We start from the raw sequence: 22,222 nt of genomic DNA on the forward strand, positions 1-22,222 counted from the left end.
TATAATTTAATTTCACCCGTTTCTCTTCATCTGTGTTTTGTCTCGGGGCTTTTTACCCTTTTTCTTCATTCTGTATGTCCTACTTTCATGCTTCATGTCTGGCTGACTGGCCCCAGCATCTCCCTCTCTTTCTCCCTCATTCTCTCTCAAGCCTACATTCCTCCTCTTACTTATTCTCTCTGCCCACCAGCCCTGCATATCCCTCTACTGCCTAGCTATTGGCCATTCAGCTCTTTATTAGACCAATCAGGTGTCTTAGGCAGGCAAGGTAAAACAGCAGCACATCTTTACACAATTAAACAAATGCAGCATAAACAAATGTAACACATCTTTACATAGTTAAACAAATATTCTATTCCACAACAAGTGATAGCAACAATTATCTGAAATATGAGTGGGTTGTTAGACAACCCTATTTTAAAAGGCCAACATAGATGTCATGGTATACATTTGTAATCCCAGCAGTCAGGAGGCTAAAGCAAGAAGATTGAGGAGGCTCAATCATTAAATCACTGGCTGCTCTTCCAGAGGACCCAAGTTTGATTCCTAGCGTTCACATGGTGGCTCACAACCACCTGTAACTCCCGTCCCAGGAGACACCAGAGTGTCTGGTCCTAGGGTCCCAGAGATCTGACTCCCTCTTCTGGCCTCTGTGAGTACCTGGCACATGTTGTACACAGACATATTGCAGGCAAAATATCCATATGCAAAAAATAAACAAACAAACAAAGGTTTTTAAAGGATTGAGAGATTAGAGATAGCTGGAACTAGGAAGACTCTGGAGGAGAGAGTAGAAAACATTTTTAACTAAATGATTAAGAAGTACGAGCTGTTGGAGCCAGGAGGTGCACACCTTTAATCCCAGCACTCAGGAGGCAGAGGCAGGCAGATCTCTGAGTTCCAAGACAGCCAGAGCAACACAGAGAAACCCTGTCTTGAAAAGGGGGCGGGGGGACATACAAGCTGAGTATGTGAGCTGCAGGCAAAGTGTTCACAAGGGCATTTGTAGGCTTAATTCACTTCAATGTAAAACAAGAAAAGATTCAAGAAGTGTGAAGTTGAAGGGCAAAATAAATGTGCACTGGGCCTAAGGAAGCAAATGGACTAGTGGACTAGAGCAGCCGCAGGAGGAGAAGGGAGTGGGTGGATCAGCACCGGCAGGTGGAAAGCAAGCTCACCCGGGAGTGACACGCCAGACCATTGGTTCACCAAAATGTCAGGTCCTTTCATCAGGAAGCTTAATAGAGTGACTAAGATAAAGAAATACAAGTCAGTGGGAACGAGAGAAAGATTATTGTTTAAGATCTAGCGAGCCTGAGTACATACCAAGCATCACTTAAAGCCAGGCATAGTGGTATACATTTGGAATCTCAGCACTCTGGAGGTGGAGGCAGGAAGGTCAGTTCAGGGTCAGTCTTGGCTATATAGCAAGTTTGAGGCTAGCTGGGCTATAGAAGATTGTCTTTAGATAGATAGATAGATAGATAGATAGATAGATAGATAGATAGATAGATAGGAGACTTAAAAAAAGAACATTTATGATGGCATGGTGGCGCATGCCTTTAATTCCAGCACTTAAGAGGCAGAGGCAGGAGATCTCTAAGTTGAGGTCAGCCTGGTCTACAGAGACTTTTTCTCAAACAGAGAAACAAAGCACTTACTGCATGGCTTTTACTGAGCTTATACACAGAAATGTCTTCACACACCCACTCCTGATAGTAAGGGCACTGGTGTCCCAGAAAGAACTGTACCTGAGTTGAGCTGGCGGACCTCCCTTTACTGCACTATTTACAAGAGCATTGGTGGCTCAAGCGTCTGTCAGCCCTCGCCGTCACATTAGCACCCATGAGACACAGCTAGGGATCTGCAGGTGGCAGTGCCTAGACTCAGGCAAGGGTCACCTGGCCTCCTTTTCTTCCTTCTTTAAGGACTGTCAGCACTACTGTTTTGCTTAGTTTGTTGTCTGATCCTTGTCTTCAGATAGCAGTTCCGTGAGGGTCAAGGGTCATGAGATAGCTTCACTACAGCAGAAAGAAGAGCTAGGTAAATTGTACATTTTTTAAAAAAATTTTATTTTATTATGTTTATGGGTGTGTGTCTGTATACATGAATGTAGGTGTTCCCAGAGGCCAACAGCATCAGATCCCCTGGAACTAGAGTTACAGATGATTGTAAGCACCTGACGTAGGTGCTGGGCATCAGACTTGGGCCCTCGACAAGAGTGCTCTCTCAACTACTGAGCCATCTCCCCAGCCTCAGATGTACGTGTTTTATAATAATCAACATGGCACTTTTCAACCAAAGAAAAAATAATCTAGGAGCCTTTCTTCTTCCTCTTTCTCCTCCTCTTCCAACAGAACCCATTTTGTGGCCCTGGCTGACATGGAGCTCGCTCTGTAAACCAGAGTGACCTCAAACTCCACCTGCCTCTATCTCCTGGGTGCTGAGATTAAAGGTGTGGGCCACCATGCCTGGCTGACAGCCTTATTTTTACTAAAGAAGTTGAATTTGACAGGAGACATCTGTGGAAAATATCTGCAGCTAACTTATTACACTTTCTTCTTTTGAAACATAAAAATGCCCTTATTTAAAGGTTCTGGGAAAGCTCTCTGTAGCTAGTGTACAGGCTAATGCATTATTGCTTGCTTGCTGCTGCCTCAGCGCTCAGCATGGGACTGCCCTGGCATGCCATGGCTGCAGGCACCTGGCCAAGCTCTGCTTTTCCTTCTCATGAGAAACTTTCGCAGCCACCACTGATACCAACATATCCTAGTATGAATTTGTCCTTTAAACTTCTCCTTACACCTTAAAAACAAAAAATCTGAATGCTGATGGAAATTTTGGGAAGCTACCCTCAATGAAATTAATGACCACAAAGAGTGGCTGTATTGTGGCTGTTCCCCTCCCCAAGCAGCCATCTGATTTTTGCTATCATACCATGACTTCTGTATTAATTGCTTTTCTATTGCTGTGATAAAATACCACATCTTAGTTTGGGTTTCTATTTTTATAAAATTCCATGGCCAAAAGTAACTTGAGAAAAGGGTTGATTTTACCTGAGGGAGATCAGGGCAGGAACAGGAGCACAGGCCATAGAGGAGTACTACTTATGGCTTATTTTCCATGGCTTCCTTATAGCACCAGGATTACCTTTCCAGGGATGGCACTGCTTACCCTGAGCTAAACCTTCCCACATCAACATCAGTCAAGAAAATGCACCACAGGCTTTCCCATGTGGGGTCTCCTCTTCCCAAAATGATTCTAGCTTGTGTCAGGTTGATGTAAAACTAGCCAAGACACACCGTGACAAGGCAACTTCTAGAAGGAAGGATTTAGTTGGGACCAGAACCATTAAGTTGAGATACTGACATCAGGGCATCCCGGCTTTAATGGTGTTTTACTTGTAGTTTCCCACCTATGCTTGGTACCAAGGCACCTGCATTTCTGGGACATTGGGGATAGACTCCAGCAGCCAAGGTTTTCTTTGCGCTTGAGTCCCTGTTGCTGGAGAGCTTCTCTCCAGGTTCCACCAAGCCCTGCAGTCCCACAACCCACGTATAAAATAATCACTCAGACACTTATATTACTTATAAACTGTATGACCATGGCAGGCTTCTTGCTAACTGTTCTTAAATCTTAAATTAACCCATTTTTATAAATCTATACCTTGCCACGTCGCTTGTGGCTTACCGGCGTCTTTACATGCTGCTTGTTCTGGCGGTGGCTGCAGTGTCTCTCCTCCTTTTTCCTGTTTCCCCAATTCTCCTCTCTCTTTGTCTCGCCTATACTTCCTGCCTGGTCACTGGCCATCAGTGTTTTATTTATATAGAGCGATATCCACAGCAAGTCCCACACAAGGCATTGGCCAGTTGGCCAGGCACCCCTGCTATCACAGCAGCCTCATGATTAGTAGTGGGATATTGGGTGGCTTTACTCTGCCAGTAGAAGCAGAGGGTGTCCACCAACCTACAACCTGAGACTCAGCCTTTTCAGAAAGCCCTGGTCATTGCAGTCAGGAAAGAGGTGAAGAAGCAAACCTTTGTGTGCAAGTGACATGATTTTTTAAATAGAAAAAAAAAAAAAAAAAAAAAACAAAAACTCCTAGAATTAATAAGACCGTAGGATTCAAAGTTAAAATACAAAATTTGGTTGTACTTTTACATGCTAGCATCATACAATTGGAAAATTAGGTTTAAAAAATTCCATTGAGCCTTTTGTGCAGTATACCTGTAATTCAAACACTCAGTCTGAGGCAACAAGATCATGAATTTAAGGCCATTTGGTGGCATTAGCAAGACCATGTCTCAAAACAACAAAAATTCCATTAATAGTAATGCCAGAAAATAAGTGTAACAGAAGATAGGCACATTTCCCAACTGGATATTAGAGTGTATGGCTGAGGAACTCTTAGACATATGCATCAAGGTGCATTGGCACAGACCTACAAACCTGCTACTTGGGAGATTCAGGCAGGAAGATTACAAGTTTGAAGATGGCCTGGGCTACGTACTGAGTACAGGCTACACAGTGAGACCTTGTTTCATAATCCATGCACACATGTACACACACAAAATAAGACATAGGTAAATGAGGTATACCGTGTCTTTGTGGACTCAGTGTTGTCATGTGGTAATCACTTGGTTTTGTTGAAGGTGTCTAAGCAAATTTTTGAGGAAAAGAGAAGTTTTTTTTAAGAAATGCTAAAAACTGAAAATCCATGGGGAAAAGGCAAACATTAAACCTTGATACTCCCCAGTGGGTCAGAAACCTATACATGAAAGTCAAAACTGGAATTCTCAGAAGTGAAGTCTTCATAGCAAGAGTTCCTTAGAAAACTAAAACTGTAATCTATATCAAGTTTAAAAATCAGTAAACTTTTTAACTTCTAAAAAGTTTGCTGTTCAAAAAACATTGTTAAGGACATGATAGGCCTTGTGGTAGAGCCCTTTCCTGGTCCTACAAAACAGAAGAAAAATGATGACGAAAAGAAATACAGCAGTGACTTTGAGAACACTGAATGCATGCATCTAAGGAAGAGACAGGACACTCCCTGACCTCCAGAGTGTCTTTGGGAGAGTTGTTACAGAACACTGTCCTCTCCAGGCATTCTGGGTGCTGTGGTAGAACACCAGAGCAAAGAGTCATGTCATGAGTGTGTATACCGACCAGGGTGAGGTCTTCCTCATGCGCTAGTGCATGCACACCAACCACGCGGTGGTGTGTTTGAGAAAAGGAGAAGAGTGACAAGGGAAACATAGAGAAGAGGAGTGGAGTCTGTGGCCCTGGGACTAGCAGGTGTTCGGAAGGCTGGGAAAAGACTGACTTCCTGTGAAATACGACAGCAGGAAGTCGGGAGAGCCACAGACCCTTCCACTTCAGTGGGAGTGCTGTCAGCTAAGCCATTGATGGAGAACCCAGTCCACAGTTTGGTGTGTTCATTAACTTGTTGAATTACATGTGATGGTTGTGTTGTCAACTTGACAGAATCTGGAATCACCTAGACGACAAGCTTCTTTCATCAGGTTGAAAGGAGAAGACTACCTTCACTTCCTTGCCATGATGGACTATGAGCTAAAATAAACATGCCCCTCATGTTGCTTCTTTCAGCGATAGGGAAAGCAGCCCAGGCATTATGACTAATAAGCCCCATTGTGTAAGGAGAGAACTGTCCAGCGCGCCATAGTGCTTCTCAGAGCTTAGCGCTTCAAACCTTTTCTTCTACAATGCACAGACATTTTCATTATTAATGAAAAAAATATACACAGATACTTTTGGACTTAATAAGAATTCATGATATCTAATGTTTTTTGGGGGTAGTGATTCTGGGAATTAAACTAAGGGTCCCAAACATGCTACCATCACAAATGCTCTACCACAGAGCTTCATTGTTAGCTACCTCTTAACCTCTGCTGTGTACGCGCATGTGTGCCTGCGTGCATGCATGCGCGTACACAGCAGGTGCCTACAGAGGCATCAGATCCTCTGGAACTATAGTTACAGGTGGTTGTGAGCTATCATGTGGGTGCTCGGAATCAAACCTGTGTCCTCTGGAAGAGAAGCTAGTGCTCTTACACTGAGCCATCTCTCCAGCCCTGTTTTACTTTGAAACAGTCTTGCCAAGTTGGCCAGATTCTCCTTGAACCCCTGCTTCCTGCTGAGAAGCTTGACTCCAAGTGTGCCCCCCTCCCCCAAGCTATTCTGTTATGAGGAGGATCTAGATGGTAGTTGCATACCTTCACAATGCTGATAGGAGCAATTCCTGACATCCTTTGAAAAATTTTAAAGACTATGTGTCATGCATGAGCAGATAAATTATAGCACCAGTATACTCCCATAGGGGGGGCTCCACTTCTCAGGATGCTGAGGCCTAGAGAGATGCCTCAGACTCTCAGGACACATAGCTAGAGTAAGCTAAGGCTTAAGTACCAGTGAATTCTACTCTAGAACCAACAACTTCAGATACTTATTAGGCTATTTTGTTTTTTTCTTAGGGTTTTATTTTGTTTCGTTTGTTTCCAGTTTTGCGACAGGTCTCAGGCATGCCAGGCAAGCAAGTACTCTAGGACCATGCTGTGCCCCAGGATACTGAAAACTTACTTTGCAAAGTCACTGTGGCTTTTGCAAATCAAAACCCTACTCTTTACCCCGGAAAGATACTTAAATTACCAAATCTCAAAGGTAGTTTGGTGAACTGTTTTGTATTTTATAATTTCGTACTTTTATTCATTATTGTGTGTGGAAGTCAGAGAACAGCTTTCAAGGATCCCCTACTTCGTTCCACCTTGGGACTGAACTCAGGTCATCAGGCCTTTACCCATTGAACCATCTTGCCGTCTCCTATTTCATGTCTTTGATGAACTATAGAGTGTGTTAAGTTTGTATTCCTGTGAACGTTTTAGTACCCCCTGTCACAGAAGTTTTCATACTATATAGTAAGATATGTCTGATTATTTTTTCTAGATTGAAGAATTCTCCTTAAACAAATTAGGGAATTTCAGCCTTAAAGACATTGAGAAGGACTCTGTGGTCTGGGAGTACACCGGTGACACCGCAGGAGGCGCCAGCACCACCAAAGAGGAGGCACCCGGAGAGACTGCGGCGAAGAAGGGGCAGGTCCGTTCTCCCCTTCTAGTCACACCATTGATGTCCCTGGCCTTCGTGGTGTTATGCATCAGCCTGTCTCCCTGTCTTCTTTGTTTTCACGACGCTTTTTGTTTACACTGCTTGGGTTTTGGAAACAGGGTCTTAACCCTGTTTTCTAGGCTGACCCTGGAACTTAATATGTAGCCCAGAGTAGTCTGGAATTCATGGCAGTCTTCCAGCCTCAACCTCTCAAAGTCCTAGGATTATGGACATGAGCTGCCTGCCATACATGGCTTTATCTTAACTGTTTTTGAGATGTAGTATAAGTTAATTGCACAAAGGAGTGGGTCGCATTACATACAGCATTTCTCTGCATGATTGTGATATGTTTTGACCCTGTTCATTCCTGTTAGCCTTTCTTGGTTCACCTGTCCCCTCCCACTTCTCCTTGTCTGTGTCCTAATAGACCCTTTTCTACTGTCCTACCTTACGGCGCTCTTCCGTTCTGCATAGGAGACAAAGTGTGGGATGCTCATATTTGTGAGACTGGCTTATTTTAATGTGATCACATCTGGTTCCATACATTTTCATGCCAGAAACATAATTTCCATTTTTATGGACAAATAAAATTTCGTTTTATTTAGAGAGACCTATTTTTTTTAATTCCATTTATGAGTACCTAGGCTGACTTCAAAGTATGACTGATGTGAGTAACGCATTTGTAAACATGGGTGTGTAGGCTTCTCCATAGTAAGCTGACTTTTGAGTGTAGGACTGGGTCATATGATTGTCCCAGTTTGTTTGTTTGTTTATTTGATTTTTCGAGACAGGGCTTCTCTGCGTAGCCCTGGTTGTCCTGGATCTCGCTCTGTAGACCAGGCTGGCCTTGAACTCACAGAGATCCGCCTGGCTCTGCCTCCCGAGTGCTGGTATTAAAGGCATGCGCCACCGCCGCCCGGCTTCCAGTTTGTTTCTTAAAGAGCTCACATACTTATGTGCTAGCTCATGACTGTTTCATTTCCTTGTCTGTTCAGCCTCTTGAATAAACAAGTAATGAGAAAGGTTGAAAAATTGACCGTCACTAATCCATTTATTTATGTGGCTTCTTCTATGTGCAGAGGCCTTTTAAAGATACTGAAGAGAACCTTTGATATAAGATAACTGTACTAGCCATAAAATACTTTTGAGTCAGGGTTCATGGTTCTAAGCCCAGTGTACACTAACAAGTCATGTTACTCCTCTAGTCCATGGTTTATGCGTGTCTCAAAATGGACCAGTGATGAACTATGGACTCCAGTTTCCTAGAACTGGGAGAATAGTGGAGATGTCCCTGACCCTGCTGTCCTAGACAGCACCATTCTGTTTTCTGTGTTTTTGTTTGGGTTGTGGGAAGCATCCTAGGCTTTTGAGATGGCGAATGTGAATTTGTGTCTCAGCTCTGACTTTCTAGCTGTGTGTCCTTAGGCAGGTCACTTAATCTTCCTGTGCCCCGGCTTCCTCCCCACAAATAATCTTAGTGCCTCTCCTTGCATTCATTGTTTCCTAGAGAGTTTAAATCAGTGTCAGGCATGTGATAAGCACTCGGTCAACACTAGCTGCTATTCTTCCTTGGAAAAGAGTATTCTCTACTTTGAAAAGAAAGGATAAAACCAGTGGTGTAGATAGTCTTCTGAAGTCCCTTGCTATGAAGCTTTGAAGGCATTAAGTGAGAGACTTAAAAGTCCTTCCTCAGACTACAAAGTGGATAAAGAGGTGAAATTCAACAAGGCTCTCAGGCTTTCTGTGTCCTCAACTACGATGTGTGGGACTTAGACCAGGTCTGTTCCAGTGAGGAGTGTCAGCACTGCCTTGCAGTCCTCCCAGGTGACTTCGTGAATCCATGTGCCTGAGATTTACTAGTTAATGAAATATCACACCACTTATTTTAAAGTGTGGTGTTAGAAGTTTGATTGTAGACAAATTTATATACTTCAGATGAAAAATGTTTTATTCATGTATTAGAGGAAAAAATGTGAAGAAAAAGTCATTGTTATGTGTCCATTTAATGCTTTATTTTAAAATTGTTATTTGGAGAGGTTAAGCAACCTCTAGAACATACTTAACTTCAGAGTGGTGGTTTGCTTAACCTCTGCTGGTTCTTCCTGCTAAGCAGTGTCACCGAGGAATCATGAAAGTGCTCAGGATTTCAGTTCCTTCTTGTAGCACATGGGAGTTGAACTGAATTACCTCTAAAGAGCATCTTACAGGTGTGACGTTGTGTTTCAGTGATGTTTGCATTTCTTCAAAAGATAGTGCCTGAGAAAAGTGCAGAGAGCAACCACATCTGCCCGCTGCTTTCCCTTGCTTCTGATTTAATCCTCATCACTGTCCTGTGTTATAGGTGTATCATCCCTACTCTGCAGTAATGATAGCGACCATTTTTTGAACACTGTCTGCCAGGCACTGTGCTAAGCACTTTACAGACACTATCTCCCTCAGTCCTCCCAACAACCCTATGAGGTGGGTACTGTTATCCCCATTTTCCGGATGAGGAATTCAAGTCTTAGACAGGTTATAGACCTTGACCAAGGTCATCACAGCTAGTACCTGGCAGAGTGTGGATTTTAAACTAGGCTTGTCACACAGCCAGTTCTGTTGGCCATTGTCCTGCCTGTGCTAACAATCACAGAGTAGAGAAACTAAGTTGCAGAGCAGCTAAAGCTATGGGCTGGCAGAGTCACATGGGACTGTTCCCCTGTTCCTTTCTATCTTAAGTCCTGTGTACTTTTTATTATGTCACATATGTTGTTTGAACTGATACTAAGTATTATCTGACGTAAAGACTCAGTGCCACTTGGCAGATACAGTGTGTCGGGCCAGTGACAGTGAGTTTCTTCCTCCTCCCTGCCTCAGCAGGAGCAGCTCTGAGTCCCCACACCTGCACAGGTGCCTGCCAGCACCAGCAGCAGCACCAGCACCAGCACCAGGCCTTTCCTGAGCACACCAGCAGCCTTTCACAGGGGCCTCTCCACCTACTGCTGAGACTTCACAATTAGCTGTGCTGTCTGCTCCTGTGGTGAGATTCCTGAGACAATGGCTGAGTGTTAACATGCTTGAATCCCAGGGTGCAATGCTGTTCACCTCTGACCAAATAGAACCTATCATTAGATTATCTAGATGGATTGTCCAGCTCATGGTTTTCTGAAGTCTTCAAATTTTTCACTTAGGTTTGAGAAATCTCTTACTTCTCGGGCTGAGCTGGCATCTGAATTAACCTCTGTGCTCCTTGTCATTCATAGGTTCCACTGACATTTAATATAAAACACGAGCCTTCAGTGCCAGTTGGGCAACTCTGGGTGGAATTGCTACGGTTCTATGCTTTAGAGTTTAATCTGGCTGATTTAGTGATCAGTATTCGTGTCAAAGAATTGATATCCCGGGAATCCAAGGACTGGCCCAAAAAGCGCATCGCTATTGAAGGTAATACTGTTCAATTACTTTTTATATGGTACCAATCTAACAGCCCATTTTTATCACATTTCTCTTTACAGTTCCTACCAGAGGTAGGCCTGGTCTGAAGGTAAAATAAACACTAGACTCCTGCATGCAGTGCCTTGGGTTGTAAGGGACCAAGGGCTTACCCTAAGGTACAGTGTCTTAATAATCAAGTGACTGGTTAAAGGTACCTGAGTCCCTGCTTTGTGAGGTGCTTAGAAACTTAGTGCTTTCGAAGTTTCCCTGCGATCTGTGGATTCTTAGTCTTCTTCTTACTGTCCTCACTTTTGTGTTTTGAAATCCTACCCTTTTAGGAATTCCTGTTGAGGTTTAGTTTTACAAAGATGAGTGAAATATTTTTCTTGTGAAAAATGCTGTTCTTAAGGTTGGATGACTCCAGTAGAGGGAACAGAGTTATTTTTAAAGCAGAAAGCAGTAACTTCCTCATGCAGAGTCAGCTATCAGACAGTGATGGCCGTTAGTGTCACCGAATGGAAAAACTCCTCTCAGCTTTGCAAAGTCAGGAGGTTGGAACCTTCTAGAAATCTTAGCTCTCCTCCTTTAACTTAACAACAGCAAAACTCCTACATGGAAATCTCGGTTTTGCTTGATTTTTTTTTCAAGCTTTATGTTGCATAAGATATATTTTTCTTTTTGCATAAATTCTATGTGCAGTCTTGGGGATCTCACATTTTAAACCCTCCCCTGCAGTTTCTCTGGCTCAGCTCTTCTGGCCAATTGCCTAACCTGCTGGAGTTCTAGGGGAGGAGAAAAGATTGAGAGAAGTGGTGTCTCCTCCTGGTGCCTCCCTCTCGCCCCTGAAACTCAGGCCAGCCACTTCAGTGATGGGGCCTCCCAGGGCGGAAGAGTGGAGGTAAGCTTGACACACCGCAAGGCTGGCTGAGTAGGGTGCAGAGGACTCAGCCACAAAGCCTGTTGGAAGGTCTTCAGTTCCCCAGGGCTCAAGAGCCACACTGATGATATCTTTCCTACCTCCAGTCACTGAGCAGCTAGGGAAGGGGTCTCAGTTCCCATGGGTTCTCTGTGGAGAGCAGGAGACTCAGGAGCATTGCTTTCAGCTGCTGCCCTCACTCCCACCGAGTTGTTTTTAAGTGTATCTAAAGCATGTAAGATGCATGATCCAGTTTACTGTTGTTTGTTACCTGCTTTATCTTTGAAAGTCTAGTTTTAAACATGATGAAATAGAAGTGTATGAAGTGGTGGCTTTCTCTTTTTTTCCTCTCTTTTTTTTTGTTACAGACCCCTATTCTGTTAAAAGAAATGTGGCAAGGACCCTGAATAACCAACCTGTGTTTGAGTATATACTTCATTGTTTGAGGACAACATACAAATACTTCGCTCTCCCACACAGAGTTACAAAACCCAACCTCACAAAGCCTCCTGGCCCCATTACCCATGTTTCAGACCCATATAAAGAAGCAAGAAGTTGTGGCCCAAAGCTCCAAGAGGCAGATACTGATAAACTGGGAAAAGCAGCTGTGGCTCAAGGTCCTGGTATTCCCACCTCAGGTTCCTGCAAGGCACAACCGCTTACTCTTAAAGATACCACTGAACTGCTGGGAAGCCCACCAAAGGAGGAAATAGGAAGTGTGCACATTCAGATACACCAGGAAAGCTCTGGCTATGTCCAAGCAGAGGTCAGTTGCGAGGGTTGTGAGGATGCCGCAGCACAGCATCAAGAAACAGGAAGTGACAACAAGGAAGTCAGAAGGAAGTCCAGGCATCTTTTGAGCTCTGATGATCAAGATTTAAGCAGCAGCAAGCATCCAGAACTTAAGAACTATGGCAGCCTTTGTGGTCTCCAAGCAGACAACACTCTGGAGTTGGTAGGGCTCCGGAGCCCTGGCACTGAAGAGTGTGGCAGCTGTGCCTCCTCGGATGACAAGGTTGATATCAATGAAGAAAACACAGAAGGGTCTCTGAATTGCTTCTCCCCTCTAGTCCCGGGCCAGGCATCAGCAGTCATGCACTTTGATGACGACGACGACGACGAGGATGAGGATGAGGATGAGGAGCCCAGGCTCAGTATGAACCACACAGAAGATGAGGAGGAGCTTGTTAGTGAACATCAGGGGGATAACAGACACATTGGGTCAGGGGAGGAGGATGCCCTCTCTGAAGAGGATGACTTAGCTGAGCTTGCTAAGGGTGAAGATCTAGAAGAGTCTGGAGAACACATGGGTGGGACTCTGCTCATAGACCTAAACAGAATAAGTCTTAATGAAAAAAGCTTTCCTGAGGAAAATTCACCCAGGGACCAGTCGGACTTCTTCTATGAATTTAGAAAACTGACCTTCACCAAAGGCAAGGTAATGGTTGCTGATGGTCTCAGATCTGGGGGACTCTAGAGCATTCTAATGGATATTATTTCTGGGGGGAGGGTGTTATATTTATCCATTTATCACCTGTGTGGAATAGGCATATGTGCCATTTGTGTGTTTGTGGAAGTCTGAGGCCAACTTGAGGGAGTCAGGTCGCTCACTGTGTGGGTCTCAGGAATTGAACTCAGGTCACCAGGCTTGGCAGCAAGGGCCCTTTACCAGCTGAGCTGTTAGTCAGCCTGATTTCCATGAACAGGTTCTGATGTGTGACCACTTGATCCATGTCCCTCCTTGAGACTAATAGGATGTGCATAGGCTACAGACAGTTCACATCCCTTTTCTCCTGACATCACCAGCAGCATGTCCCATCTCTCAGGACATTTGGAGTAGCTGTAAATTAGGGAATAACTATAGTTAATTATTTTTTTCTAAGACCCTTTATTTAGCAGAGATTTTTATCTCAATCACTTTTATCTTGGTTCATCATATCTCTGCAGTCTCCCACAGTTGTGTGCAGCTTGTGTAAACGAGAAGGTCATCTAAAGAAGGACTGTCCTGAGGACTTCAAGAGAATCCAACTGGAACCTTTGCCACCACTGACACCCAAGTTCTCAAATATCTTAGATCAAGTTTGCATCCAGTGTTACAGTAAGTCTTCTGTGTGCACAGGAGTTGACACTCAAGAGTTATCACTGTCAGCCTTACAGTCAGTCCTCTGAGAATTGCATGCAGTGTGTTGTGATCATATTCACCACCACCCATCCCCCAGATCCTCCTGCATCCACTCCCCACATCTCACTACTTCCACTTCATGTCCTCTTGTTACCTTTTCACAACCACTGATTCCAATCTGTGCTTCCCTGTTGTGGGGCCACCCTCTGACTCTCAGGCCCAGCCTAATCCCCCCTTCCCTTTCTCTGATAGGGTCTCACTGTGTCATTGAGTTCTTGGATTCAAGCTGTCCTCCTCTACCTTAGCCTCCCAAATATCCAGGATTGCCCAGCTACCATTGACATTTTTGTTTTGTTAAATTTTTTCAGATATTAAAAAAGGAAACCGGGCTCCCATTTAAAAACAAAGTGGCCCACAGACATTTCTGTTGGAATTCTAGAAGATTCTGTCAACCCAGGTTTAGAGCCCCTGTCCCTGTTAGCTTCCCTCTCCAGAGCAGTTCTTGGGCTAGACTCATTGAGGCAGGGTCTCCTTGTGTGTCTGTCCCTGGCTGGCGTGGACATCCCACTGCTGGCATTATGTCTGTCCCACAGTCCTAGCTGGACAGATGCTGTCCGACTGTTTTATTGCTAGCACTGTTTGCTGAGAAGGTATAAAAGTCTAATTTTTGAAGCTTGTAAGTTTTCTTTTCCTCAAAACTATTTTTTCAGCTTTCCTAACAATATCAACTCTTTTTTTTTCTTTTTTCTTTTTCTTTTTTTAAGTCACTCCCCTACTCATTGTATCTATTTGTTTTTAAACAGAGGATTTTTCTCCAACTCTTGTTGAAGATCAGGCTCGTGAACATATCCGGCAAAATCTAGAAAGTTTCATAAAACAGGACTTTCCAGGTAGGTAATTTTTTTATCTTTAGGAAAGGAAAGGTAATAGAAGAACATGTGTATTACAGGCACATTAACTTTAGCAACGATGGGAAAACCTTGTGGTAAGTAGGATCAGAGTTGAGGTCGTTTATACATCTGGGATGGGCTTTGGTCCACCACATCTAGTTTACCAACAGAAAGACTACAGTGTAGGATCACCCAGCATGCAGGAGGTAAATTCACTTGGAATTAGAGTAAGTCGCACACATTTCCAGGAGCTAGAGAAATGGCTTAGCCAGTAAGAGTACATGGTGCTCTTACAGACCAACTTCAGGGGACCTGACACCTTTGTTCTCTGAGGGTATATGCACTAATGTATGTAGACACAGACACAGAGGTAAAAATCAGTCTTTTAAAGTACATTACAAGCATCGCTCTTACAGTATTAAATGGTTCACATTTTTCCTTGAACGACGTTCTTGCATTTTTGTATAAAGTGGTATCCACTAATCTTTCATGTCATATATAACATGTATATTTAAGTAAACTGAGAGAATCATTAAGAATAAATGTGTATTTAAAAAGACATTGGGGTTGGCAGGATGGCTGAACAGATAAATGACCTTGGTGCCAAGCCTGATGACCTGAGTCCAGGACCCACATGGTGGAAGGAAAAAACAGCTCCTGCATATTGTCCCTGTCTTTCACATATGCACACAGACACAGTACATAAATAAACAAACAAGTCATTGTAATAACAACACTTAAAGACCTTAATTATGAGATAGGATAGTTAGCAATTGGTATTTTGGATTCATTAAAACAACAATTAAATGTACTCAGGTAATAAGTTATTACTTGTCATCTGTCCCTAACAGGAACTAAATTGAGCTTGTTTGGCTCCTCCAAAAATGGATTTGGGTTCAAACAGAGTGACCTTGACGTCTGTATGACAATTAACGGACATGAGACTGCTGAGGTACGGTTGCCACGTGAACACACATGTGCTGTGAACATGTGGTTAGCGCCGTCCTCACTGGCAGAATTGTGAGGCATCTGGAATGTACCGGGGCATTCCACATGCAGTGCACCGCGAAGCACAGCCTCTGAACCTGTGTTGACCCACTTGGAGGGGATGTGAAGAGTAGCAAGTGTTGGCTGGGCATGGGGTGGACACACCTGTGATCCCAGCACCTGGGAGCCTGAGGCAGGAGGATTGCTAGAAGTTCAAGGTCAGCCTGGGCTGTAGAGCAAGAGCCTGTCTTAAAAAAAAAAAAAAAAAAAAGGCAAAGCATGCCCATTGACTAGGTAGCTCTGAAGGGGCTTCCACTGTAGTACAAATTGTGCTGACTGCTCTGAATCCAGACCGCCTTCACCAGTGCCCATTGGCTTAGTCACTAGACCGGGACAGATACCCTCCCAGAGTTATCTGTGATGTTACTTTGCTTATATATGGTGAGCATTAACTCTTGAGTTCAGGACCTAGATTTAAGACAAGCTTGGTCTTATCAGTACCAAAACATGTATTTTGGTAGATAATTCTGTTCCCCCTCTTGCTTTGGGAAGTTCTCTCTTGGATGGCTTGGATCATGTCTGTCAGGAGAAATAGCAGAGTACACCCCATATGCTGAAAAGCAGCTTAGAGCCCCGTTTGTTGTTTTGATTTTTCCCCCTCTTCTTGAAGATGGGGGTCTGCTGTATAGTTCAGGCTAGTCTGGAACTCCTGACCCTCTTGCCTCAGCCTCTGAGTCGGGATTATGACCTGTGCCATCATTCCATGCTAACAGCCTGTTTTCACAGTTTTATTAGAATAGCGCCACACCCAGTCCTGTACATGTTCTCTGTGGCTGCTCTCTCTTTCTCTCTCTGATAACAGAGTCTGGTAAGTGCCTTATGCATGCCAGGTGGGGCCCTGCACCGAGTCACACCTGTCACTAAGGGACCCTTCGGAATGAAGTGGCATAGATGCTGTTGGTCTGATGCCTGCACTGCTGCTGCTCAGGAGCTCGCTCTACATGGCTTTGTTCTGAGTCTGCATTCCAAGGGCATTTCTGACTTCAGGAAAACCCGTCAAAAATAATCTACCTAGAATTTGATGAATGGTGTAGAGTGAGATTAGTTCTACCATATGGAATGACCTATATCTCCTCAATGTTGATTTTCATTAATTTTTTTTTTAAACTACTTTTGATAGTTATTTCTGAAGTAAAATTCTGAATATGTTATAGGATCTGTACCATCAGAAGGCCTTATGCAGATGGGGATCACAAACATGTTTTTATGTGCCAGAGTACAGTGGAATATGCTTGCATCCCAAAACTTGGAAGGCACAGGCAAGAGGGCCTTGAATTATTTGAGTTCAGCCTGGGCTGCACAGAGACACTTGGTCTGAAAAACAGCAAAAACATGAAGACTTGGCCAAAACACCATTCCAAACTACTGTGTGACTTTAATTTTGGCTAGTCCCACAGGGAAGTAACCTGAGTTCAGTCGCTCTCCACAGCAAGGCATCAGTTCTTAAATAAACTGTGCAAATCTGCTCAGCATAAATGTGAGGAAGGACAGAAGCTCTCTTGCATATCCATACCTAAGGTATTCTTCCAAGTGAGAAAGTTCTCGTGGCTCAGAGACCTTCTGGAAGTTCTGGTTTTGGCTTTTGTTGTACATCCAAAAGGTTTACATATCTTTAGGGTGTTTTGTATGTATCGTAACTGACACTCCACTGAAGGGACATAAAAGCCATCTGAGATTGAGCTTGCGGAGGCGACTCAGCAGGTAGAAGTTTTCAGTACAGCTCGGATGACTCCCACAGTGGAAGAGGAAAACTGACTCTTGAAAAGTTGTTTTCTGACTTAAACCATGCATGCTCACTTTCACACATGTAATGTCCTGACATGTGTGTGCCCACACTCAGTCACACAGGCACACAAATAAAAATAAGAAGAAGAAAAGGTTTGAAATGAACCTCGCTATCTCTGAAGGTGGTGGAAGCTGTCACAGTGTAGGACCCTGCCTCCTGCTTGTTCCCGATTTGCTTTGGGTCCGACCAGAACCTCACACAAACCAGGCGAGCTCTCTAGCACTGAGCTCCGTCCCCAGCCCTCCCCAGTCTCACTAAGTTACCCAGGCTGGCTTTGAACTTACTGTGCAACCCAGACATCCCTTTAATTGTTGACCATTTTACCTCCGTCTCCTGAGTAGCTAAGATTACAGGTATGTGCCAGCAGGCCCAGCTTGTTTCCTGATTTAGCTTTCAGTTTTCTTGTTTTTGTGCCTTTGTTGCAGGGGTTGGACTGTGTAAGAACTATTGAGGAGCTGGCAAGAGTCCTCAGAAAGCATTCAGGTACCTCTATTCATTTTTCAAAAATACCTTTTACTTTTTCTTTAGTGTTTTATATACTTAGAATTTATTCATGCCAATGAGGAAGTATGCCTTCTCATCTATAAATATATGTAATATTGTTGTCATTAAAATGTTCTGTAGTCTAATAAAGAAAGAAAATTGGTAGTAATGCCTGTGTGGTTGATGCTAGCTATTTTGTCTGGGTTACAAAGCATATTCAAGGCAGGTGAGAGATTTAAGTCATTTTGCCTTAAATGTGAATCCAACTGTAGACATTGCTGAAAGCCCACAATACGGTAAAGAGCACACAGACCTGGTGAATTGTGTTTGCTTCCTTTCTGCACAACAAACTGTGAACCATAAGCAAGATGCTTAACATAGTTTGATCCAGTCTCATCACAGATCTAGAAGACTGTTGTAGGTGGTTTCTGAAGTATTTAGAGCTATAGAATGTATAGGTCCTACAAATGATCTACAAACCTGAAATGTTCTTAGGGACAGCTGTGGACCAAAATAGTGAAAGTGTATGTTTGTTTGCCTGCTTGTCTGTTGCTGGGGGTAGAGTCTGAGGCCTTGCTCATCAGAGGCACTCTACCACGGAAGTACAACCCTAGCTCTGTCTTAACCACGTAACCCAGGCTGACCTCAAATTTCCTCTGTACCTCGTTTCTGGGATTATGGATGTGTACCATCATGCCTGGCTGTTTGCTGGGTAGGGTGGTTAGTTGATTAATTGGTTGGTTTTGGAGGGGTTTGTGTGTTTGAGAGTTCTTATTTGTTTGGGACGAGTTCTTTTTTTTTTTTTTGAGACAGGGTCTAATGTAGCCTTGAACTCACAACTCTTGCCTTAGCCTCCTGACTACCTAAGATCACAGGTGCAGACACCACACTTAACAAAACACTTTCTTTAAACATTTATTTCTTAAACTTCTGTTCTGAGAGTAAAGAATGAAGGTGAACAACAGGGCTCCTGTTCTTGTGCACACACAGTGATACAGTTTCCTTTGTATATTGAGAAGAAACTTTCCTCAAGTAAGAGTCCATCTCTAAAGATAAGTTTTGTTTGGATTCTCAGATTATACAAAAAAAGTGAAGTTCCTAGACTTGAACATTTTTTCGTGTTTAGAGCTGAGCTGGACATTGACATTTACTGTAACTCACCCATGCTTGCCTGCCTTCCGTCTTTTCCTGGATCACTTGGGCTGAGATAGACTGCCCCTGTCCTGAGCTTCCACTATGTTTAGTGCTTGTTTTTAGAACAGAAATTACCCTGTATAGTCGTTTATATAGAGAATTATATGGTCGAAGTGGACTCTGGAGAATGTAATGGTAACTGGAGGGCTCTGCTTACAAGCCAGTGCCTTCAAAGGCAGGCAGTCTCCCCAGCCATAGTACTGAATGCCTGCCACATATTACAAGTGTTGGTTATTTAAGGACAGCAGAAAAGTTAAAAGCCTGTGTGTGTCTCTCCTTTGGTATTTGGGAGGAGCTGAAGTTTGGCATAAAACTTGATTACAGTGGGTAGAAACAGAAGCCTTTGGAATTATAAAGTGGAGCCAGGGTGACATGCAAGGGATAAGTTTCCGAGGACAGGTTTGTGAGTGTCAAAGGAGATCAATCATGGTAGATTCCCTAATAAGAAAGAGGGGCGTAGCAAATTGTGGAGATTCTCGTTCCTAGACTTCCTACTGGTTCTATGTTGTGTGAATTCAGATTTGCTGGTTGTTTTGGGTTTTTGTTGTTGCTGTTTTTTGTTTTACATTTCTGTCCTGCTGCCTCTACCGGCTCTTACTCTAAATCCCTTCTAGACTTCAGCACTGGCGTCTGTGCAATAGCAACATAGGCAAACGACTGCTCGCCTGATCTGTGCACAGGCCAGGGAAGTTGAAGTTGTTGCGGCTTCAATCTGCGGCCCTGCTCTGCAGCTGACCGCTTGCACGTGCAGTTCCCTAGGATGCCTTCCATTTCTGTTCCCCCTTATGAAAGTCCGGTTATGAAGGGTCCTCTGCATACCACCATTACATGTAGGCCCACAGGAATTGAGTTTGTATATAAGCAATCTCAAGCATGCATTCCTTCATCTTTGCATTCTCAGGCCACTGTGACAATTGAAGCTCAGATGTTCTTCAGGAGTGGTCACCCTGCCTCTGTCCCTGTGCCTCCAGGCTACTGTTCACCAGGAACATGGTTCAACTCTGTGGTCCATGATTATCCAGTACTTAGGCCAGCACATTGGTTTCTTTGTCCTCAAGGATTCTTCCCAGTTTTTCTCCTGCTGTTTCTTATAACACATTTTCCTTTCCCTTGGGTCCGTTTTCCAGCCTACATAGTGTCATGGAAGGGCCCTGGAGCCTTTTTGTGCCATTTTCCTTGCCAGGTAAATGACTTCCACCTCCACTACTTCAGCATGTTCAAAGTGTGCCTCAGGCAGTCTCCTCACCCACTGAAAGTCATTCCTTCCCTTTCCGGTCGTTGTTTTAGCTCCATGGTGATTGCTGTGTCGGGCATTGAGATGATGGCTCATGGGCCATTAGTCAGATGGAAAGGGTAGTAGAACTCGTGTGCCAGCTCCAGTAGTTCCTCTAGAAACAGCCCGGCTGGCATACACACTTGCAGCTTCTCATGAGCTAGTTGGTTGTGGAGGACAGTGGATTTTTTGGTTCTTGTGATTCAAATACCAGTGTGCTTAATAGATACAGACTTTGCCAGGCATTTTCTAGTTACTTAACAACAGACTTCGTTGATTAGTTGTAATGAATACAATGAGACAGCTCAAGTTAGATTTAGTTCATCCTGGACATTAGCATGAGAATCATCTCTGCCCAGTTGTTGTGTTTAATTATGCTTCTTGCTTCCCTCTTAGGGTTGAGGAACATCCTGCCCATTACAACAGCAAAGGTGCCCATCGTGAAGTTCTTCCACCTAAGAAGTGGGCTAGAGGTAGACATCAGCTTGTATAACACACTGGTAAGATGCTTAGGGTTCGCCCAGCCTGTCTTTCTTTCTATTTTTTTTATTTTTTTTTTAAGAGTCTCAAAGACTAGCCCAGCCCAGTCTGTCCTCTCACTTGCCATGTTATGTGTGAATCTCCTATTTTGGTTCCTTGAGTACATTTTTTTTTTTTTTTTTTTTTTTTTTTTGGTTTTTTGAGACGGGGTCTCTCTGTGTAGCTTTGTACCTTTCCTGGAACTCACTTGGTAGCCCAGGCTGGCCTCGAACTCACAGAGATCCACCTGGCTCTGCCTCCCGAGCGCTGGGATTAAAGGCCATTTGTAGCTTTAGTTTTCCTGCCTTGCCCACAGTCAGGACAAATCTCTCTCACCCGCCAGTCCCACAGCCGCTCAGACCCAACCAAGTAAACACAGAGACTTATATTGCTTACAAACTGTATGGCCGTGGCAGGCTTCTTGCCAACTGTTCTTATAGCTTAAATTAATCCATTTTCATAAATCTATACCTTGCCACATGGCTGGTGGCTTACCGGCGTCTTCACATGCTGCTGGTCATGGCGGCAGCTGGCAGTGTCTCTCCCTCAGCCTTCTGCTTCCCAGAATTCTCCTCTCTCCTTGTCCCACCTACTTCCTGCCTGGCCACTCGCCAATCAGTGTTTTATTTATTGACCAATCAGAGCAACAGATTTGACATACAGACCATCCCACAACACTTCCCCTTTTCTTTTTTTAAAAAGGAAGGTTTTAACTTTTATACATCTCCAAAGCCAGCTTGGTATATTTGGGAATTTGGGCGTAGCTTCTCTTACTACTTCCTGCTGGAGGGGGGCGCTGTATCTTTTGGGGACACAAAGAAAATTTTAGGATCATGGAGTAGTCCGTGAGACTGTATCGTCTGAGCCAGTTGCCTTGAAACGATTCTGGATGTTGGATCATCTGGGCCATGGTGTCATCGGAGACCTTTCAGGTGGTCTTGGCTGGTCAAACCTGATGTATCTTAATCTGGAACAAATCCATAGCCTCTGGCTTTCTGTAGAAACAAAAGCAGAGCCTCTTTTCCAAAGCAACATATCCTTATAGCTAAATTTTGAAGTCAAGGTACCTTTAAAATATACATTTTGGCATAACTCAACAGCTTTTGCAATCAAATGTTTTTCTTCAGTTACGAATATCAAAGAGAACATAATCCAGATTCTCTGTGTGGTAGCCATCTTTATGTGGCTTATGTTTTATATTACCTTGAGCCTATTGCTTTAAACTGTGCCACCACCGCCTGGCTGAGTACATTTTTTTTTTTTAAGTCTTTCTGTTTGCTTGCTTCCTTCCATCTACTCTTTGTTTTTGCCGGGGCTGGGAGTGGGGATTGAGACAGGGATTCATAGTGCTGAGGTTAGCCATGAACTTGCTGTACAGCTGATGGTGACCTTGAACTTCTGGTCTTCCTGGCTCCACCCCACAAGTGCTAAGATTACAAGTTCATACTACCATGCCTGG

At 43.8% G+C, this 22,222-nt stretch overlaps 1 protein-coding gene across 11 annotated transcripts in view; it reads left to right on the forward strand.

Moving 5' to 3' along the window:
* Tut7 (terminal uridylyl transferase 7) overlaps nucleotides 1–22,222 on the forward strand; it is a 61,255-nt gene that overhangs the window by 19,459 nt on the left and 19,574 nt on the right. For all 11 annotated transcript variants that reach the window (XM_037205666.1, XM_028893687.2, XM_037205664.1 and 8 more), the window contains exons 11-18: nucleotides 6,961–7,113; nucleotides 10,362–10,542; nucleotides 11,818–12,887; nucleotides 13,397–13,547; nucleotides 14,375–14,461; nucleotides 15,313–15,413; nucleotides 17,720–17,777; nucleotides 20,641–20,744. In XM_037205666.1, coding sequence (XP_037061561.1) covers nucleotides 6,961–7,113; nucleotides 10,362–10,542; nucleotides 11,818–12,887; nucleotides 13,397–13,547; nucleotides 14,375–14,461; nucleotides 15,313–15,413; nucleotides 17,720–17,777; nucleotides 20,641–20,744 — 1,905 coding nt within the window. The remainder of the gene's footprint in view (nucleotides 1–6,960; nucleotides 7,114–10,361; nucleotides 10,543–11,817; nucleotides 12,888–13,396; nucleotides 13,548–14,374; nucleotides 14,462–15,312; nucleotides 15,414–17,719; nucleotides 17,778–20,640; nucleotides 20,745–22,222) is intronic.

This window comes from Peromyscus leucopus, chromosome 5, assembly GCF_004664715.2.
Source record: "Peromyscus leucopus breed LL Stock chromosome 5, UCI_PerLeu_2.1, whole genome shotgun sequence".
Taxonomy (NCBI): Eukaryota; Metazoa; Chordata; class Mammalia; order Rodentia; family Cricetidae; genus Peromyscus; species Peromyscus leucopus.